The sequence below is a fragment of the Habropoda laboriosa genome, unplaced genomic scaffold, assembly GCF_001263275.1.
Source record: "Habropoda laboriosa isolate 0110345459 unplaced genomic scaffold, ASM126327v1 scaffold2, whole genome shotgun sequence".
Taxonomy (NCBI): Eukaryota; Metazoa; Arthropoda; class Insecta; order Hymenoptera; family Apidae; genus Habropoda; species Habropoda laboriosa.
This window is the reverse complement of record NW_017100190.1, coordinates 3,977,337-3,998,397: the sequence shown is the minus strand read 5'-3', so window position 1 is coordinate 3,998,397 and position 21,061 is coordinate 3,977,337. Positions and strand designations below refer to the sequence as shown.

Here is a 21,061-nt window from a genome sequence, read left to right as displayed (position 1 = left end):
AGGATTTTATTAATTTTAAAAAGATTAAAATTGCCGAAACAGTTAAAAGTATACTTTTAAATGGTTATATATTTAAATAATGTGTGTTGCAAATTGATATAATAAAACTAAATATTTTTTTTACGTTTTAAGATATAAAATTATTAGTATAAAAGCTTTATTTAGTAAATGGATAATTAAAAATGAATAAACTTTCTAAAATCCATCCAATTTTGACCACAAATACTGCAAAGATGTGATACATAGTATTGAATCTATGAAAAACTAATTCATGATAGAAACTGACTTTTAAGTGTCGGCGCTGTATGAACATTACGAGTTGTTCGTTATAAGTTGGCGCGAGTCCGTAAGGGGTACCTGATTTATGTAGTTCATTGTACAAAACTTCGTGTATATATTATTTCACGTGCATAAAACGTTTCATTGTTAATATTTCATTTTAAGTACATAAAAGTTAAACAATCACATAGCCAAGATGTTCTGGGGTAAGTGAAATTACTATAAATAAAATGATATGTCAGCTTTGCAAAATTTACCGGTAAAGACTGTTTTAGAATGGCGTCGCCATGTGGTTGCAAAATACCTCGCTCCTTTTTGAAAACAAAATTTTACTGAAATATTGTAATATAAAATAACAATCTTGTAATATTCTTTTCAGGGTTAATAATGGAACCAAATAAACGATATACACAGACTGTTGAAAAATCATTCCACGTGTCAATGGCGAGTTTAGATCTTACAATAAGCGGTAAAACTGATAGATTGGTTTTGTTAAGTTTAAATTTCAATCACTGTTTTGAATTTATAAAATAAAGCAAATTAAATGATTATGAAATATGTAGTTAAAAATCGAAATTTATAGTAGTTTGAAATAAAAGTACTACATTTCAAATTTCATTTATTACAGATGATAATTGGGTACAAGTAATGTTGTGTTATGAAGACAGAAGCTATCTGTTATGTAATTTAAGAAAGAGCTCAGCATGGCAGGTACCACTTGATTTAAATTTTCAAGAGGGAACTAAAATAGCATTTACATGTAATGGTGATGGTCATGTTCATTTAACTGGTTATTTAATACCTGATGAAGATTTGGATTTGGATGAATTGGAAGAAGAAGAAGAAGATGAAGAAGCACCACAATTGGTTGGCAAGCAATCAAAGAGGAAAGCTACAGATCCCTTAAAAAATGAAAAAAATGTTAAGCGCTGCAAACAGGAAATCGAAACAGAATCATCAGATGAGGATATAGAATTAGATGGTATAAATGAAGAGAATGATTCTGAAAATTCTGAAGAAGATGAAGAGTCATTTTTAAAGGAAGAAGAAGAAGAAGAAGATACTGAGGAAGATGAGGAAGGTGAAGAAGATGAAGAGGATGAAGAAGAGAAAATAGTAAAGTCTCAACAAAAGGATAAAAAGAATAAACAGCAACAACAAGAAAAGAAGAAAGAAGATAAAAAAAAATTAGTGAATGGGAAAGAAGTAAAACAAGAGCAGCAAAATAAACAACAGAAAAAAAGCAAAGAACAAAATGAACAGAATGTCCAAAGTGATAAAAAAAAAAGAATAGTAGAAGGTGGAGTGCAAATAGAAGAAATACAAATTGGTAATGGCTTTCTTGCAAAAAGTGGAAAATTTGTGTCTGTGTATTATGTGGGTCGTTTGAAAAATGGAAAAAAATTTGATGCAACAACGCAAGGAAATGGTTTCAAATTTAGACTTGGAAAAGGTGAAGTAATCAAAGGATGGGACATTGGTATTGCAGGAATGAAGGTTGGAGGAAAACGACGCATTACGATACCTCCAGCTATGGCGTATGTATAATTTATTTGTAAATTAAAAATTTGGATATATTACTCATAGATTCTATATTGCATGCATCATAAATATCTAATTCTTTATAATTAACATGTTTGTTCCAGATATGGAGCAAAAGGTTCACCACCAGTTATTCCTGGTAACAGTACACTGATATTTGAAGTGGAACTTAGAGATGTAAAATAATCTGGGTGAATATTTGATTCTTAATAATTTGTTAAGCAATGTATAATGTATTTTAAAATAATAAACGTAACATCCTTTTTTATTGTCTATTAAAGCTTCAATTTAAAAAAAAATGCAACACAACATATCTTGTGTTACATTATACCTTTTTAGTAGTATTTTATTATAAGATGCACAGGTAATTATACTAAAATATGAAACAAACATGTATCTATGTACAATACATTTCTGATTTACGCGTGATAATGTATGTCACACTATTGATACATAGTAATAATAAACAGTATACATAAGATGACAGTACACATATAATCATTAAAAATGTTTTTATAAACTGAAATATAAAATTTGATTAATATCATTATGCAATAAATTTTAAAGTTATGTAAAGAACACTCAAGATAATTATTGTAGTATCGGGGCCTCCATACCCAAATAGGAAACCGACCAGGGAAAATAGAGAGGGAGTAGTTGGCGTAGTGCGCAAAGCCGAAGGTCCCGGATTTAATTCCCGTTGGGTCCCTCAAAATTTTTCCGTCGGTTCCTACATTATATTCATAGATGAATTTTATTTCAATGCTTTTTAATCTGTTTTCTTATTATCTTCATTATTTTTCCATGATAATGTACAAATTCCATTCTTGCATTCTTTTATTAATTCTGCAGGTTGTTCACTATTCATTACTTCTTTTTGTTTGTTTTTGAATTGCCACCATTTTATAAATAATGGTTGTATTAGGAATCTCCATATAATGAGTAGTATTGGTATAGCTACACATGGAACACACACCATATTTAAGATAATTCAGAACAAAATCTGAAAAAGTACAGGTTAAAAACATAAATGTCAAATATACATTTCTATATAACTGATGTTGTGTATTTAATATAAGGGAAAGTTGGATTCGTACTTTAAATCAAATAAATGTACCTTCTTTATTAGTATCCAAAATAATCGGGTGAATAATTAAAGGAGAAGATGGAGTGAAAGTATAATATGAAAGAATATAACCTTTATGCTTAAGTCAAGAAATATATATTAAATGTTCAACTTTATAACCGTTTGCTGTGGTACTCTAAATATAAAATCACTACAGAAATTAACGTTTTTATCAAAACTTCAATTTTGTATGTATTGGTTTTCACTATTATTATATATTATCAAATTTTTGTCATTACATACTCGTTCGTGCACTTACGTTTATAAGAGCATGCGCAATCATTGATTTTATCTAAAACAGTGTTTTACGTTTAAGCTAACTTTCTCAATCAGAAAACTTTACATATTTCTTACAATTTTATTACTGATTAATTTTAGCATAACTATGTAGTGAAAACAATTAATTTAAAGAAATGTATGTAGTTAGTAACAATTATGTTACTAAAGAAAAAGTAACTAAAGTTTGTAGTACGGGTAACACATCTACATTTGCTTATACAAATCTTTGATTGTATTATTTTCATAGTTTATTGATTGCTTTACCTATTATTTAATATCATTTTATTTGGGTATACATTGCATATTAATATTCATACATAAGAACATGGTCACAGCCACATATTACTAACAGGATTTGAATCCTGTTAATTTTACTTAGCGGTACAAGGTACTAAAAAATACATAAAACAAGTGTCAGTCAGGACTTTTACTATGACAGCCGTTACGAGAGTATTCTGATTAAATAATTATCATTTATAATGTATAAACTGAATTACATGCTTCCAAATACTTTGCGACCTCTCGTTACAGACAATGAGACAATGACGACACTTAAAACGAAGAAGACTAGTCCGAAGAAGGCGGTTAGGGCTTTGCACCATTGCCGCTTGCGTTTTGCTTTTGCAATCACACGACCCAAGCGTTCTGCTCGTGAAACATCAAGCGTGAAATCTAAATCTCCGGCGAATCCTCGCATTCGATAATCCCAGTTATTTTTGTAGGACGTGAAGACTATACCTTTGTTGAACGAATCACCGTCACTGCACTCCAACTGCTGAAACATCAGTCTTGATACGTTGGTTACATTGACATTGTGAATACTGCTATTTGCACCTAACGTTGTTACATGCCAGAAAAAATGTACATTACATACAATGGCTTTATTGCATGAAAGTAAATACTTCTAACCCTAGAGAATTAACTCTTACGTAGGTCTACTTGCAAGAATGTGTGTGTGCGTGTGCGCGCGCGCGTGTGTGTAGTAATGAAATCGTCTAAAGCATAACAATATACTTTGAACTACATTTTATAGACTTACCATTGCATATTCTGAGTCGTTAGAAATAACTTTATTCCGATTCTGCTTGGTCCCTTCATTGACATTAATCATTTCTTTTATATCACTCTTAATGCAACGATTCGCATATAAATTTTGTATCTTCCCATCAAGAGAATTTAAACGGTTTAAACATTTGCAAATGTTTAATTCGGATGCACTTTTATTGTTCTGCAGTGCTGATTCCAAATTCGTATTTTGATAATGATCGTCCACCAAAAGTACAACAGGTGGACTTTCTTTCTTTTCTAATTCATCGCTTGTTTCGGTCTGTTCATCACTCTTCGAGGACGATTGAAATTTATGAGTATGTTCACAAGTACATAGGCAAGTATACCATGCTGGATTATGTAAATAAAAATGTCGAGTATTATTGTAGAGTTTCGAGTTTACTGGATTGACTTTCGATGATGAATTTTTACTACAGCTCAACAGACACGAATTTTTCTCGCTTAAGAGTGATCGTTTGCTTGGTGAGAAAGAGGAATTATGATAAACATACTCGTAGAGTCCCCCTTTCAATCCAATTCCTTGGGCAACCTTATATGAGATATTGTGTAAAATCTCTTCTGGTGTCATAGCGTTTTTACCTTCTATCACAGAATTCAATGTTCGAGATAATTCAAGGAGGACGTCGTGTGCTGATGTGCCTGCAGATTTTTCATAATCCCAATCACAGTACGAATAGGAGTATGCGCAACCGCATCCGCAGCACGCGTACAAAGCTATTATAAATCGCAACATTCACGTGTTTTAGTACTATTACAACACACGAAAAGAATCTATCTGCTATACAAAAATATCCATACTCACTATCGTATTCGGGACTTTCATCGCTATGATAAAGTTCGCGTGGACTCGGAAACACAGTTGGCCAAATAGGACGTGGGATTGCATCGCTTTCGTGAATTACAGGGAGTCCACCGCTAAATTGATCCTTTATTGTCAAAGGTACACTTCGAAAAAAACTCTGACCAGGGACTGCTGATGCGTAACAAGAATAAGAACCAGCTGATAATGGTGGAGAATGGCTGGAATAGCCAGAACTGGTCGAAGTTCGACAACATCTTCTTTGATTATTTCGCGTGGTTGTCGTTGTTGCTGTCGATGAACCTGTTACGAATCTTGAGACATCAGCCTCTATCGAGTCAGCTTCTATCCTGAGAATAATTTAACGATAATTTATATTTCTAAATGTAATTTATGTGCTATATTATCATAATATATATGTACATGTACATAATGTATGTAGAAAGGAATTCCGTTTACCATTCTATTTCGTGTAAGTCGATTCGCGGTACAGCGTACAGATTATCAGGATTGCATGTGTACCGCTCATTCGGCAGGTGTAAAGACAACTTGGTACCCTCACTATCAGGGTTAGTTTGGTTTTCACCAGAAACTGCCAAGGCCGTTGCGATTGCGGCACTGGAACAAAATTTCTCGCGTTCCAGCATCCCCTGTTACGGTCCAACAGTATCACCTATGATAAATTCTCGATCTACATTTCCAAATATTTATCGTATCCTCATTTACAATACATTTACAATATATTTATTGTAATTTGTGAAAATAGAAAATGCTCAACTAACTAACTCTATTATACAAAGAAATATTTATTATTTATCGTTTCGATACATTGTCATCGATCGATGTGGAAATACATTATAAGAGAAACAATTAGTGAACACTTGGCGAGTTTCGTTCAATCATTTAGTACCATGCCTCTAAAGCCTTTTATAAATAATTATTTTACTTGTGTTAATACGTTTCGAATTAATGTAAACTGTTAAGTATATCATTTTAGTAAATTATTTAGTAGATATATGTATATATGTATAGATTATGTACAAATTTATGAATTCGCACCCCGATGGTTCGTGGTTGATGATGGTGTTACCGCATGGGTTAGATGCAGGTTCGTCTAGGGCCAGTAACCACCGCTGCATGCTCTCCTTTTAGAATGCTCGACCGCGGACAAAAAGCCGCGCGCTTCCATTCTCAAGTTCCTTGATTCTCATCAACATTTCATCACCTTTCTTTCCCCTTCCTGATACAGTACTATCGTTGAAAAATATAATATTAATATTAGCCTTTATAATAAACGACAAATGTAACCGATTTTCCCTTTTTATACATTTAACAATTTTTTACCAACGGTAGGTATTGTTTTCTATGCCTAAACATAATATTAACAAATCTCTTTTAATCGTACAAAAACCTGACTATATGACGATCATAAGTATTCATAACACTACTATCTCAATGATCGTCCACACTCTGTGCATATAAAATTTCTAATTATAATTTATCATCTTTATTTACACACACTGGTTAAGGTTTCGTTTCAATACAAACTCATTTTTTTCAATAGATACATTTTGCTAAACACTTATCGGACGTGTGTCGTTTAGTATTGATGCGATGGATGATCCAGTGTTTCAAGGTCGCTTTCACATTCGTCATGTTCACGTAAGAAATTGGACAACGTAAAACGAGTATTACGTTATTCAGGACATTCCTTGCAGGCCAGCAAAAGTATCGCATAATGTCACGTTTTTGCATTGATTAACGTTCGATTAACGTCTTTTTAAATAAAAATCTCCAACAATCGTATATAAACTTCCATCGTTATAGTAGTCGAAACAAAAAAGAAAAAAGAAAAGAAAAAAAGGACTACATATTACATAAAGACAGAAAGAACAAAAAAGGTGATACATCTCAGGTATTACGTTCAAATATTAATAATCGATAATTATTGATAAAAATAAATCAATAAAAAGATCGATAATTCTATCAGTGTTTGTGAAACTGTACAAAATAATCGATTACTTTTACTCAAAGTGACACATTATAATGCAAACGATCACGACACGGTTGACTAATATTTCACAACTATGCTTTCTTTTACAATTTACACTGACAATACATTTAGCCATAGCTTCGGACAATAAGCGAAGATTAAAAGAACACCGGGCAAAGTCCAGTATCTGATGCGTAAATTGATCAACACGATACGATGCATCAAAGTGTATATACCCCAGCTATTTATACACATATACATACATACAAGCATGGTACTCCAATTACCTAGTACCATGGATCAGCGTACACACCGTAGCGCCCAGCACTCCGCATTCCGCCACTTCCAGTTGGTCACTTTCACGTCGCTATAGCCCGCTGCTCGATGTTCACGTATTACACGGTGCACCCTGGAATGTCGATTGACGTTACAAAAGTCCTGTGCTTGGAGAAGAATGTGACTCGAGCCAGAAGCTCGATATTACACAGATACGTTATGTAATCGAAGAATTTCTGTATCAAAATCGTAAACAATAACTCGATGGATACGTGTAATAAAGTTAAAAAGAGGGAGGAAATAAAATAGAATGAAAAAAAAAATTAAAGGAAAGGAAGATAGAAAATAAAAGTTCATCGAATAGATCAGCAAGAGTGAATTTTTCTCATCTGATGTTTAACATTTTATAACGATTCTAACAACTACAATATAACGAGGATATTTTCTCTTCTTTTTTTTTTTTTCGATCATTCGTATCCTTTTATCCTATCAAATTTTAATACTAACGACAATTATAATTGTTTCCAATCTCATCTGAAATCTATACTTTACCCTTCTAGTTTGGCGTCGTTTTCCTTCTTTTTATTTGTTCTTTACATTTCTGCGATTAGTTTTCGAACGATAAATAAGACGGATAAATTGATATTGCTAAAGAGAGCATCCGCATGAGAACTATTTATAAATCGCATTCACTGTTTAAAGAAGCAAGCACGAGAGGCGTAGAAACTTATCTTATAGGAAGCTCGTACATACGAGGTGGTCCACAAAACGAAGTCGCAAAAAATATTTAACTCACGAACTTTCACTCGCACTTATTCAGGGCCGTCCCGTGAAAACGCACCGCCCCACAGCTCGAAAATAAATACCCGACCCGCTACTCCACTCCGTTACGCTACTCTACTACGTTCGAAAGGAGCAAACTTGTCCTCTTAGTTGACTAACAGAACCGAAAAAAAGATTCACTTTCACAGCATCGAAAGTGATGTACGTAATTTCTAATTCGATAGATCCTTCTCCTCCTCCTCATCCTCCACCTCTTTATTCTTCTTCTTCTTCTTCTTTTCACAAACCAGCTATCCTTTGTAATGCTACCGGAGATTCATTTGCACATTAAGGCAATAGATACTTGAATTACGATGTGATTCGTACACAATGAAAACATTTCCATGACATTGGATTACAACGTAAAATTTGACGAATTAAAACTTTGTTTTTTTCTGAAACACGTTTTTCCTTTTTAACGAATCACATTTGTTGAAATCAACGATTAACAATAATTATTTGAAGATCCTGTCGATAATAATGATTGAACATCATTTCATGCAAATAAAAGTACCTACATACAATAAAATCAATTTTGAGGTCACCGGTATGTAGGGCAGAGATTCATACGATACCGGTAAGAATTTTCTTTCAGAGGTACAAGAAAGGCTAAATAGCCCCGGGCAAGGCACAACTTTCATATATGCAGATTCATGTTTCGTATCATTGAACGGACAAGAAGTTCGCGTTGGAATTGGCTAAATGGCCAGAGGACAAATATAGCTTTTCTTTTCGCTGGAGAAAGTACAAAAATAACAATTGCTTCGCGGCAATGAGCGTGCCCGTATATTCACCGACAGCCAAGGATTACGTCAGTTTTGCTGGTCCATGCGTGTGCGTACGTGCTTCGACAGCCAACGCGCGACTCATTACCCAAAGAGGTATACAAAGTGATTTAGCTTCCTTCTGACCAAAGTATTTCTTACTTTCTGCATTTCTTCTCTTGATCAACAAGTTTCCCCGGTTCACTCTTGTTAAACGATTCGCTCCCTATTTTATTTTTGTATTCGTTAAAATAGTTTAGAGAGCTAATCATGGAAATATTATTGTACAAGATTAGATTAGGTTAGGTTTAATTAATAAAATGTAACTCGATGTGATATTAAAAATATTGAAAATTAAGTGTCGAAAACAACTAATTCAATTGAATAACATTTCTAAGGTTCAGTCTGAATAACTGAATAATAACCATCGATCGATAACGTTGAGCACTAAGAGGTACGTTTAAAATTTATTCAATGAAAACAATACGTAATATCGACGCAAGAAGTAACCGTTACCTCGAAGTAATGATCAACAGAGCAAAACTAAATTACATGGCGCCTCCGTTTACCTTCATCACTCCCCTTCCAAAGCCACAATGTACCACTATACACCTTGAACGACTACCTGTTTTAATAAACGCATGTAACTGTTTTAAATCCTTAACCAGGATGATAATTTATGTTCCATCATACTTATTCATCAATTGCTGATATAAATTGTCTACAATGTTTCAAACATAATTTTCTAATGAAAAATCATTGTGTTGTTGTATTGGAAGAAGGGGGAAAAATAAAGAAAAAGAAAAAAAAATAGTAAACAAGATTCGATCGAAATCGAACGTTCTTTACTTCAACGATCATTATGAAAGTTAAACGTGAATTGGCAAAAATTACATTTCACTTTCTAAAGTATGATTTCAAATCTTCTCCGTTCATTTGATCGTTTCATAATTCAACTGGTGAATCATTGATAAATATCTTTTTATGGTATCACTTAAAATCCTTCAACTTTTACCTATATATATCATTGATCGTCACATTACACAAGATAGTTAAAGTTTTTAGCCGTATCTGCAAAACATAAAGACCAAACAATCGATTTGGGGTATAAAAGAGAGGAGAGCAACGGATCATGAAAGTGAACGACCAGAATTCCTCCGGAGGACGCGTTCAGTGGTTGAGAAAGATCGACTGTGGACAGACCCTGACTTTTCGACCCACGGCGCGATGACTCGTGGACCATTGATCGTCTCATGTTCTTATATCCTCGTCCTTCGACTCTAACATATGGCCATTCTGTCGAGACTCACTCCGTTTCGCAACCCTCGTCACCAAGTGTCGTGCAATGTACTCGCAAATCAGTAATCAAAACTAAAAATTTTTCTCTTCTCTCTTCATTTGAATCGAATACCTATCTCGTATTTTTTACTTCATCGCAAAAATTTATATACTTTAATCTCTTAATTGTTAGAATGAAGTGAATTAAGAATACAATCAACGAAGTAGCTGGCACTGCGATTATTATTTATATTATGTACATTGTGTGTAACACGTAACGAACCATAATATTATAAATAAAAAGAATCATCTGAAGATACCGCAAGCACAGTTTTCAATGCACGATTATAATAAAATAACATTAATAGTTTCTTAATTTAAATGTTTTAAATAAAAAAAAAAATGGAACATAAATCTTCTTAGAATCCTACTTTATCAAGCAGAACATAGAGCAATTGAAACGAAACATAAAGGTATGTTTTCAAGTGAAGAGGTACAGATACAAAAAGAAGTTATTGTAACAATTTATCATAATTTTCCTCGCAAGTGCATCAGTGCAGGTGTTCTCGTGATACAAGCAAACATGATGTGCTATTAAAACACAAAATAATGTATACACCGCTTAATCATTATTGGTTGAAGCTTTTAATCATTTTATTAATATGCATGAAGGTTCAACGAAAGTTCATTACTTATGTATTGAATCCAAGCTTCATAATATTCGTATACAATTTAAAGAAAGTTAAGTCTTCGTAAATGAAACGTTTCGTTACTATAACATAAATGATTTTCACAGAAGATAGCACCTTAATAAATACGATTTTGTTTTCACTGAAAACGAAAGCCATGCCTCTAAACGTTCATTTCCTTCCGTTACATGCATGGTTGAACATAGTATTTCATAATCGTGCAAAAAACTAGAATTCAACGCTATTTGCTATTCGAGGAAGCTCGAGGAAGAAAAAGCAACAAAAGGAAGAATATCTTTCTCTTAATGTACACTATAAGCAATATTAAATAATTTAATAAAAATATAACAAACAATGAAACTAATATTCGATATATTAAGATAAAATACTATGTGTATTACGATTAAATAAAAGTTCAGACTGTTCATTCTGTCTGAAAATTCGCACATGCTCCGAAATACCTGTATCTCTGTCTTCTTCCTGCGTCAATTAACTTTGTGCACGGAGGAGGCTGGGCGCTCGGGAGACGAAACTTTCACGCGCGAGCCAGCGCGACCGTTACACTCACGATGCTGCACACGCGGACGCCCAAAAGAAACTGAAAGTCCCGTTTCTTCGTCGCGTAAACTCGACCCATTCGAACAACCGTGTGCCTCAGGTGTGTTGTCACGACCAAATAAGCAACGAACAGAAAAATTTCTCGCTCTACCTGCGAATGAACTTATTCAAATTAATTAAAAACAAGAAAAACAATAAAATTGCAAAATTTGTTTTCAAATATTTCTTATACCTTCTGTAATCCTCCTTAGGTTGTACACATTCCTCGCATTTTGTTCAATTCTGGACGTTTCGAAATGAATTTGATAAGAATGGTGATAACAATGCGGTTTTAAGTTAACGATCTTGTATAGTGAAAATAATTACATATTTGCATTGTATTTATTATGCTGTAAAATTGAAATAAATAAAGTTGGTTTACGTTTGCGATGAAATATTGAAAAAAAATACTTGTATCAATTGATTTAATTGATAATGAATAAAAAATTTTCTTAATAAAAAGTAACAAGGAAAATGTCTATTTTACATTTAATGGTGTACCTGATGACTATATTAGTGTATTGCCTAACTTAATTAGAAATTAGGCCGCATTGTAAGCAGTGATTCGGACAAGTTTTGAATTACTTACCGAAATTTAAAACTAGTCGATAATAGTTACTCTTTCGATAGATTTGATAATCGATTATCCCTTTCGATAGATTCGATAATCGAGGGAAAGCATTGAAAGTAGAAATGAACACTAGTGAAACTTGTTACGACAAAGTATAAATTTACTGTTGTAATGGCCAATTTTACTGAAGATTTATTTGACGTTTTTGAAGAAACAGAAGACATAATAGAAGTGCCTTTGGTTACATATACGGAAGGAGATTTAAAAGCACCGTTCAACGAAAAGTAAGAATAAACTACCTTCATAATCTCTCCGTACTATAACCTTAAAAGTGATCTAAAAGAATGTTTCCCCAAAAAAAATAATGCACATACAGGAACAAGGATGCAGAGAGTGGGACTAAACGGGAACATGAAAATGACTCTGACGAATTAATTTATAAAAAATTACGACCTGATCCAATATTAGAGGATTTAAAGTAAGATACAATAATTATTGCTTTTTTAAACCAATATCTTTACAAGACTTATTTGAGTTGTTTTATCATTATTTTAAAAAATGTATGTGTATTTTTTTAATTTACATAGTATAGAAGAGTTGGCACCACGTATAAAAATACATACAATAGAAACAATTGAGTCATGTACACATGAAGTTGCGGTTCCACCAGATTATGAATATGTGCCACTGGAAAGTAAACAAGGCAAACCAGCTAAAGAGTATAAATTTATACTAGATCCTTTTCAAAAAGAAGCAATATTATGTATTGAAAATAACCAATCTGTATTGGTTTCTGCACATACATCAGCTGGTAAAACTGTTGTTGCAGAGTATGTATAGAAATATAAATAAATACTAAATAAAAAATAAAGGCAGCTATTAGGAACCATAGTTGTAATTGTATATAAAATTTTACAGATATGCTATAGCATGTTCATTAAAAGACAAGCAGAGAGTAATTTATACAACTCCCATAAAGGCATTAAGTAATCAAAAGTATAGAGAGTTTTATGAAGAGTTTAAGGATGTAGGTTTAATAACTGGAGATGTTACTATTAATCCAACTGCTAGTGTGCTTATCATGACTACTGAAATTTTAAGAAACATGCTTTATAGGGGATCTGAGGTTTTTTTCAATTTTGTTATATATACATATAAGTAGTAGCCAGTATAATGATAGTAATTTAAATAATGCATATAATATTTAGGTAATGCGTGAAGTTGGTTGGGTAATTTTCGATGAAATTCATTATATGCGTGACAAAGAAAGAGGAGTTGTATGGGAAGAAACATTAATATTACTACCAGACAACGTACATTATGTATTTCTGTCTGCTACCATACCTAATGCCAGACAATTTGTAGAATGGGTTGCACATTTGCATAAGCAACCATGTCATGTCATTTATACAGATTATAGACCAACACCCTTACAACATTATATATTTCCTGTTGGTGGAGATGGAATCCATTTGGTTCGTAAAATACACTAAATAAGTTATTTATAATCAAATCAAATAATTATTATTATTAATATATAGGTTGTAGATGAAATGGGACAATTTAAAGAAGAAAATTTTAACAGAGCAATGGCTTGTTTGCAACATGGTGATGCGGCTAAAGGAGACACTAAAGGTCGGAAAGGAGGCATTCGTCCAGCAAATGCTGGACAAACGAATATTTTCAAAATGGTTAAAATGATTATGGAAAGAAACTTTGCTCCTGTAATTATATTTAGTTTTTCAAAGAAAGACTGCGAGATATATGCAATGCAAATGGCTAAATTAGATTTGAACACAATAGAAGAAAAGAAGTTAGTAGATGAAGTATTCAATAATGCTATGGATGTTCTTAATGAAGAAGATAGACGTTTACCACAAGTTGAAAATGTTTTACCACTTTTAAGACGAGGAATAGGTATTCACCATGGTGGACTTTTACCTATTCTTAAAGAAACAGTAGAAATATTATTTGGTGAAGGGTTGATAAAAGCACTCTTTGCAACAGAAACGTTTGCAATGGGATTAAATATGCCCGCTCGAACAGTTTTATTTACAGCATCGCGAAAATTTGATGGTAAAGATTTTCGTTGGATTACATCTGGAGAATACATACAAATGTCTGGTCGAGCGGGTAGAAGAGGTTTGGATGAAAAAGGTATAGTAATATTAATGATTGATGAACAAGTGAGTCCAGTCGTTGGTAAAGCAATTGTACAAGGAAAACCAGATCCTATTAATTCAGCATTTCATTTAACTTATAACATGGTTTTAAATCTTTTGAGAGTCGAAGAAATTAATCCGGAATATATGCTTGAAAGAAGCTTTTATCAATTCCAAAATCAAGCCTCTATTCCAGATCTATATAACAGTAAGTAAATTGTCCATTTATTTATTAAATATTACAACATAGAATACAATACTATTTTCAAGAATCATTACAGAGGTAAAAGAATTGCAAGCTGCATATAATGCAGTGACTATTGACAGATATAATCAAATATCTTCCTATCATGATATACGTGAACAACTAGAACGCCTTAGCACTGATTTTAGATCCTTTTTAACAAAACCAGAATATTTACTTCCATTTTTACAACCTGGAAGATTGGTAAAAGTATGTATTTATATATATGTTATTTACATGTGAAAGTAATTGTTTTTTTAATTATATTTGTTATTACAGGTGAAAAATGAAAATGAAATGTTTGATTGGGGTATTATTGTAAATTTCAAAAAGAAAAATCCAAAAAATCCAGCAAAAGAAAACACTGTTATTATAATTGATATTTTACTTCACATTTCTAAAGAATCTAGTGAAGGATGTCCAGTACCATGTCGTGAAGGAGAGGAAGGTGACATAGAAGTAGTCCCTGTTGTACACACATTAATTTCTCAAATTAGTTCACTTAGATTGTACTACCCAAAAGATTTAAGACCGTCCGACAATAGAAAAAGTGTATTAAAAACGATACTAGAAGTAAAGAAAAGATTTCCAGATGGACCACCACTGTTGAATCCTATTACAGACATGCGCATCGAAGATGAAGCTTTTAAAGATATTGTTAAAAAAATTGAAGTATTAGAAGAAAGATTATATGCTCACTCTTTACATAAGGTGAAACAATTATCTTTTGATCCTGTGTTTTTTTTTCTTTTTAGTTAATTTTAATGCTTCTATAATGACAGTAAATCTTCTATTTTCTTTTAAAATAGGATCCCAATGTAAATACTCTGTATGAACAATTTTTGCACAAAGAAGATTTAAGCAATCAATTAAAACAAGCTAAATTAGAATTAAAAAAAGCAAAATCAATACTTCAAATGGATGAGTTGAAATGTAGAAAACGAGTGTTACGAAGATTAGCTTATTGTACAGCATCAGATGTTATAGAATTAAAAGGCAGAGTAGCCTGCGAACTTCATGGAGCTGACGAATTGTTAATGACAGAAATGATTTTTAATGGTTTATTTAATTCTTTAAGTGTACCGCAAATGGTAGCGTTAATCAGTTGTTTTGTTTGTGATGACAAATCAAACGAAATGCCTAAAAGTACTGAAGAATTGAGTGGCCCACTCAGACAAATGCAAGATTTAGCTCGAAGAATAGCAAAAGTATCTACAGAAGCTAGTCTAGAATTAAATGAAGACACATATGTAGAAAGATTTAAACCATATTTAATGGATGTTGTATATGCCTGGTGTAAAGGAGCTACTTTCTTACAAATTTGTAAAATGACAGATATATTTGAAGGTACATTTGAAATTGTCGTCTCCTTTTCTTTATTGAAAAATGTCTTCATATTTAACTGTTTGTTATTAATTTAATTTCAATTAAATCTAGGTTCAATTATAAGATGTATGCGTCGTTTGGAAGAAGTTCTTAGGCAATTATGTCAAGCAGCAAAGAACATTGGAAATACAGATTTAGAAAATAAGTTTAGCGAAGCAATTAAACTTATAAAACGTGATATTGTTTTTGCCGCATCTTTGTATTTATAATAAAAATTCTCATTAAATGCTTATTGCAATCATGGTAACGACAAACAAAAGGCTACTTTTGTTTGAGGTTTTTGAAATGTAATTTATTTTTATGAATTTAAAATATACAATGCACATGCATGGAAAGGACTTTTTTATAATATAAAACTACATTTGTCGTACGAATGAATAGTACGAAAAAATACAGCATAAAAATGTAGTTGCACATAAACAGAACTCATACTAACTGATAACTATTCAAAACTTGTTAAATAAATAACACTTTCCGAATATTGCAATGCTTAATTTCTACATTTTAATTTAATTACAAGTTACTTATCGTTCTTCTAAAATTACTGTTTCTTGAGGACAGAATTTTAGATCCATGAGAGTGAGTTTTGAATCCATGGATGTTAACTGAAACAAGTACAAAAATATATTTGAATAATTTTTAAGCTTACCAAGTATTTAAATTTATTATCAGAGTTGACAGAAAATATATAAAATTTTTTGTTCATGTTTTATTCTGAGTTGAAAACATATTTATGTAATAAGAACTTAAGTGCTTACATCATCTACTTACATCCCTTCGAGGCCAACTACACAGGACTTTGTATTCTTCTGTTGGGTAACCTTCCACAATGAGGAAATTAAGAAGTGTTTGTAATGGTGTATCAGATTGAAATCTACGCTCCAGAAATTTGCCAGCTGGTAACCGCACTCGTACTTTCAGCACTCCATCACTAGTTCCTTGTTGTGGCTCAGGAGGTAAACTCGATTCTACGGCCTGTCTATGAGCTTCTTTTCTCGCTTTTTCAGCCAACCATTCATTTTCAGCCTGTTTTTTTCGTTGTCTCTCTAGTTCTTCTTGCATTTGTTTTGCTTCTTCTTTCGCTCTAAAATTATATATTCCTTAATAAATTATTATTTACATTTATTATTTTTATTGTACCTGTCTGCAGCTAAACTTTCTTGATATGCTCTATCTTGTTCTTGTTTTACTTTTTCTCTAGCTTGTCTTTCTTCTTCAACACCAATGTCGGTGCGTCGTTGTTCCTATTTTTAAAAAATAAAAATTTGTTACAGGATATTATATTAACATCATATACTAATTTCGTAAAACGATGTTTTAAATTTTCATTTACCTGGAATACTTCAACAACATGAATTAAATTAGTTAATAGTTCGTTTACTCCCACATTGGCATGTATTATCGTAAACATTTCGGTATTGGATCTAGTCCTCATTATAATTACAAGAGCTGGTAAAGTATCAACATCTATGTTTTCCATAGCTAATGTTGCAAACGATCCTAATGTTTGTTTTACAGACGAAAGAAATCTGTAAATTAAGAGCATTTTATTTGAGAGAGATCTCATGTTATAAAAAACTATCTATTACAAATATACCTTTGCTTATTAGATTCAAACGTAATATCCCAACCCCATACAATGAAATTTGCAGATAAAACTTGGAGTACTGCTTCACAACTTAATAACTCTGTGCAAAATACATTTGCTAGTATACTATTATCATGATGTAAATATACAGCTAACAATTTTCTCTGTAATGTCATAGAATTATAATATTTTAAATAAAGTACTGGTTAAGACCAAAAATTTTTTATTAATTACAAACCTCTTTTGCTGGCTTTAAACATGATTCTTTAACAGCATCTTTAAATGTACCAGTAAAAAATTCTGGATGGGCTAGCCCATATCGTTTTTCAAATTCTTCTGCAAAATGTATAGTGCCTATTGTTTCATCTGTTACATTTTCCGGCACTGCAAAACAATTACTTATTTAGTATTTAAAATAACAATAATATTTTAATTATATACATTATTATTGTTGTTAATAATTAAAAATCAAATGTCCAGAATGTAATGTACTTACTAAGACGCTGAGTTTTTGTAGATCTGACACTATCCACAAAAATTCCATCTTCTATATCATCATCATCTATAGAACTGTCACTCTCAACTAAGTCTATAACATCCTGAAAGTAAAAAAATACAATTTTATTGTCACATATATTGATAATATAATTGATAGTACCTTTTTTTCTTCTTTCATAGGAAGTTCATTAACAGATAAATCATGTTCTGGATATGAAATTCCACTTTGGGCTAACATAACATTATCATTTTTTACTGAATTTGGCCAACCCTTCCATTGCTGATTTCGAACTGGAACATCTATTAGTGAATAAATGCCAGATTTTACATCTAAAATTGTAGTTGTGCCAAGATACTTCAAGTTAAATGTTTTTTTGTGTATTTCATCTTTAATGTTTAAAGTATATGTTTGAGTCATTCGATTTGATACGCTCACACTGAAAAAATAATAAATGGAATTATATATAAAATAAAAATATTTTATATATTTAAATTTACTTACATATCAGTTGTTAGATCAACATCTTCTGTTACAGGAGACATATATAATGTGTTTTCTTTAGGCAAATCTAATGATTGTAATGTTGTATAAAGTGTTTTGGGTTCTTTTTTCCATCCATAAACACGTTGTAGGCAAGGTGGAACTTTTGTTTGTTCCCATATAAGCTGTTTGAGATCCTCTAAAAAAAATGCATATGTATACAATTTTTATTTTTATTATTATGAATAAATGGTACAACAAAATTCTAATCACTTACTGAATGATGAAAGCTCAGACAAATTTATTTTATATTCATTATTAAGATGATTAATATAGAATGTGAGAGTTTTTTCTTTTGCACAACTTTTAGGTTTACTTGTTCCTGGTTTTGAATTTTCTGTTACTTCCATTTTTGAATTACTTTTAGAACCACAAACAGTTTGAGATGGCAATGAAGATGAATTATGCATTTTTTCAAATTCTTCTATCATTTCTATATCTGGACTTGTATCAGAAGGCAATGGTTGTGTACCACGATGCATAGTTTGATTTACTGCTGCCTACATAGTAAAATACAATATTCTTTATATTCTACATCATTTTTAAATATATTGAACAAATGAAGTTACACAAGAAATTTACCAATAGATCCCAATTTGATTCTTCTAAATATTTAATAGCATCACCAACATCATCAATTCCTGTACATGCCTAAAAAATATCACATATTTACTTATGCTGAATATAAATAATTAATATAAGTAGCAATATAAAATTAATTTTCAAACATATTTTAGAATAATCAATAGCAAAGTTATTGAAAAAAAGTTTTTTGTGATTTTGATTGCATAGTCTTTTTTAACAGTTTCATGACTCATAAACACAATAGTGTAAAGACAAAGAAGTTAATATACACACGAAAAAGCCGTTTAGAAATATACGCTATCAAACACCAAACAATATTACTTAAATGATCTTATATATTTTTCAGCATCGTTGAAATTTTGACAAGTCGAAGATAAAACAATCGAAAATATCGCATTATACTGGTAAATTACCACTACTGTCAATGTCATTTATGCATACATCATAACCTAAAATTTTATTTTCTATTTGAAATTAGTGAATAATCAAACTTTCAATAAATTACCTGAAAATTAGCCAAAATCTCGTCCCGGATTCCAGCCATTGTGTTGTCGTTTACTGTCAAACTGGAGAAAATACGCGAACCACGGAGCCTATTTCGTCACTTTTTAATCGTTACAAGTAACATGCACAATGAATGTAAGCCATTGACGTCTTAAACCTCACGCTAACTTGAAACGAACATTGAACCATCTATATAGTGTTTATATATTTTCCCTTGCAGCATCAAACAATTGTTCGTATATCGGACGATACCAGGCAGATATTTTCGCTCCCTGAATAAAGTTTTTTGATATGCACGACAATTTATGATTGGTAGAAATTGAAATCGTTACAAGTATTCTCCAATCATATTTTAAGAACAAATGACATACGTACAATATTTCTTTATATTGATAATAACGTAAATTAAACGTTTGACACTCTATACATCTTTGATCATTATAATTAGTTACTAGTATTGCAGTAAACTTTACTTATAAATATTTATATGCCATAGTAATAATAATGACTGATTTCTATATACCGTTGTATTTTACATAACATTTAAATTTTATTCTATTTCTTGTGAATAATGAATTGACTATAATATGAAAAACCAATTATTAATATCCGAAAATTTGTATAACTTTTATTGAGCAATTAAAAACGTTAATATAAAACACTGTATTTAAATAGAAAGAATTGACTACTAAATTTGAAATTATAACATTATGTGCGTACATACGCAAATGAGATACAGGCTTTATTACATCGCATGAAAAATGGAACTTTAATACCGTGACCGTAACAGAAATGAGTTCTGTTCCGTCCACGTGAGATCAGTCGTAAATTTACAGTAGTTGTTTCCATTGTCAAAAAGTTTTGTTGCGTGCATCGTAGCTGCGCGCGTGGCCGATCGAGGAAGAAGACTTTTGTGCCTTCCACGCCGGGCACTGCCACTCTATCATGATCAAATTATTCTCGTTAAAACAGGCGAAAAAGGATGGCGAGTCTCCGAAAACTGGCACCCAAAAAAAGGCATCTGCAGCACAACTGAGAATCACAAAAGGTTTATTGACGGCCACTCATTGTCTTCTTTATAATTTCTATTTTATTTAATAACTATGATCCTTATTTAATGCACGGAGAATGGAATCTATTGATTGGAAGACAAGTATTAAAAGTTTTGTGAGGTTTTCATGTTTCGTTAGGTTTCACACTTTGACAGTTAATGTTTCTTCATTTTTATCAATATCATTATATGTATATGTTATGTTTAGTTTTTTTCTATCATTATTTGATATAAAACATAATACAATATTTACATTTTGATTCATTTTGAAATTTTGCTCCAATATTTTTACTTGTATATAAGTATTTTAAGAATGCTTTATAAAATGTTATTTATAACATTCTAACAAATATCATAAACATTTAAAAACAAGAATAAGCTTGAAAAGGAATCTATTTACATAAAAATTGAAGTTAAAA

At 31.6% G+C, this 21,061-nt stretch overlaps 5 protein-coding genes across 5 annotated transcripts in view; 3 read left to right on the top strand and 2 right to left on the bottom strand.

The window, feature by feature from the left end:
• The first annotated feature begins 334 nt into the window (after positions 1–334).
• Positions 335–2,030, top strand: LOC108580048 (46 kDa FK506-binding nuclear protein). The gene is made up of 4 exons (XM_017943708.1): positions 335–485; positions 659–748; positions 908–1,817; positions 1,926–2,030. The coding sequence occupies exons 1-4, from the start codon at positions 476–478 to the stop codon at positions 2,005–2,007; spliced, it is 1,092 nt and encodes a 363-aa protein (XP_017799197.1). The 5' UTR covers positions 335–475; the 3' UTR covers positions 2,008–2,030.
• Positions 2,031–3,719: 1,689 nt separating this feature from the next.
• LOC108580120 lies at positions 3,720–7,445 on the bottom strand. Its single transcript, XM_017943786.1, has 6 exons — positions 7,374–7,445; positions 6,139–6,344; positions 5,553–5,745; positions 5,097–5,443; positions 4,266–5,008; positions 3,720–3,998 (listed from the first exon to the last, which is right to left on the bottom strand). The coding sequence occupies exons 2-6, from the start codon at positions 6,230–6,232 to the stop codon at positions 3,720–3,722; spliced, it is 1,656 nt and encodes a 551-aa protein (XP_017799275.1). The 5' UTR covers positions 6,233–6,344; positions 7,374–7,445.
• A 4,760-nt stretch (positions 7,446–12,205) lies between these two features.
• LOC108579986 (superkiller viralicidic activity 2-like 2) lies at positions 12,206–16,084 on the top strand. The gene is made up of 10 exons (XM_017943634.1): positions 12,206–12,367; positions 12,460–12,561; positions 12,671–12,913; positions 13,002–13,209; positions 13,292–13,558; positions 13,625–14,453; positions 14,527–14,699; positions 14,769–15,200; positions 15,299–15,836; positions 15,927–16,084. The coding sequence occupies exons 1-10, from the start codon at positions 12,255–12,257 to the stop codon at positions 16,082–16,084; spliced, it is 3,063 nt and encodes a 1,020-aa protein (XP_017799123.1). The 5' UTR covers positions 12,206–12,254.
• Positions 16,085–16,399: 315 nt separating this feature from the next.
• LOC108579996 (FAS-associated factor 1) lies at positions 16,400–19,852 on the bottom strand. The gene is made up of 12 exons (XM_017943646.1): positions 19,593–19,852; positions 19,085–19,153; positions 18,720–19,002; positions 18,464–18,641; positions 18,122–18,398; positions 17,960–18,062; positions 17,702–17,847; positions 17,473–17,627; positions 17,209–17,404; positions 17,016–17,119; positions 16,647–16,959; positions 16,400–16,480 (listed from the first exon to the last, which is right to left on the bottom strand). The coding sequence occupies exons 1-12, from the start codon at positions 19,629–19,631 to the stop codon at positions 16,400–16,402; spliced, it is 1,944 nt and encodes a 647-aa protein (XP_017799135.1). The 5' UTR covers positions 19,632–19,852.
• Positions 19,853–20,408: 556 nt separating this feature from the next.
• LOC108580079 (NEDD8-conjugating enzyme Ubc12) overlaps positions 20,409–21,061 on the top strand; it is a 1,946-nt gene continuing 1,293 nt past the window's right edge. The window contains exon 1 of the mRNA XM_017943738.1: positions 20,409–20,639. Coding sequence (XP_017799227.1) covers positions 20,537–20,639 — 103 coding nt within the window. The 5' untranslated portion in view covers positions 20,409–20,536. The remainder of the gene's footprint in view (positions 20,640–21,061) is intronic.

Bases quoted from the DNA above. Each gene is read 5' to 3' on its own strand.
- LOC108580048 (XM_017943708.1), top strand. The intron at 749-907 runs GTAAAACTGATA...CATTTATTACAG, and splicing joins TTTAGATCTTACAATAAGCG to ATGATAATTGGGTACAAGTA. The intron at 1,818-1,925 runs GTATGTATAATT...TGTTTGTTCCAG, and splicing joins ACGATACCTCCAGCTATGGC to ATATGGAGCAAAAGGTTCAC.
- LOC108580120 (XM_017943786.1), bottom strand. From the start codon at position 6,232: ATGCAGCGGTGGTTACTGGCCCTAGACGAACCTGCATCTAACCCATGC. The intron at 5,746-6,138 runs ATTTGTACATAA...TTGGACCGTAAC, and splicing joins ATCGGGGTGCGAATTCATAA to AGGGGATGCTGGAACGCGAG. The intron at 5,009-5,096 runs GTGAGTATGGAT...GATTTATAATAG, and splicing joins TGAAAGTCCCGAATACGATA to CTTTGTACGCGTGCTGCGGA.
- LOC108579986 (XM_017943634.1), top strand. From the start codon at position 12,255: ATGGCCAATTTTACTGAAGATTTATTTGACGTTTTTGAAGAAACAGAA. The intron at 12,368-12,459 runs GTAAGAATAAAC...ATGCACATACAG, and splicing joins AAAGCACCGTTCAACGAAAA to GAACAAGGATGCAGAGAGTG. The intron at 12,562-12,670 runs GTAAGATACAAT...TAATTTACATAG, and splicing joins CCAATATTAGAGGATTTAAA to TATAGAAGAGTTGGCACCAC.
- LOC108579996 (XM_017943646.1), bottom strand. From the start codon at position 19,631: ATGGCTGGAATCCGGGACGAGATTTTGGCTAATTTTCAG. The intron at 19,003-19,084 runs GTAAATTTCTTG...TTTACTATGTAG, and splicing joins AATCAAATTGGGATCTATTG to GCAGCAGTAAATCAAACTAT. The intron at 17,120-17,208 runs GTAAATGAAAAT...TTTTAAAAATAG, and splicing joins ATGTTGTTGAAGTATTCCAG to GAACAACGACGCACCGACAT.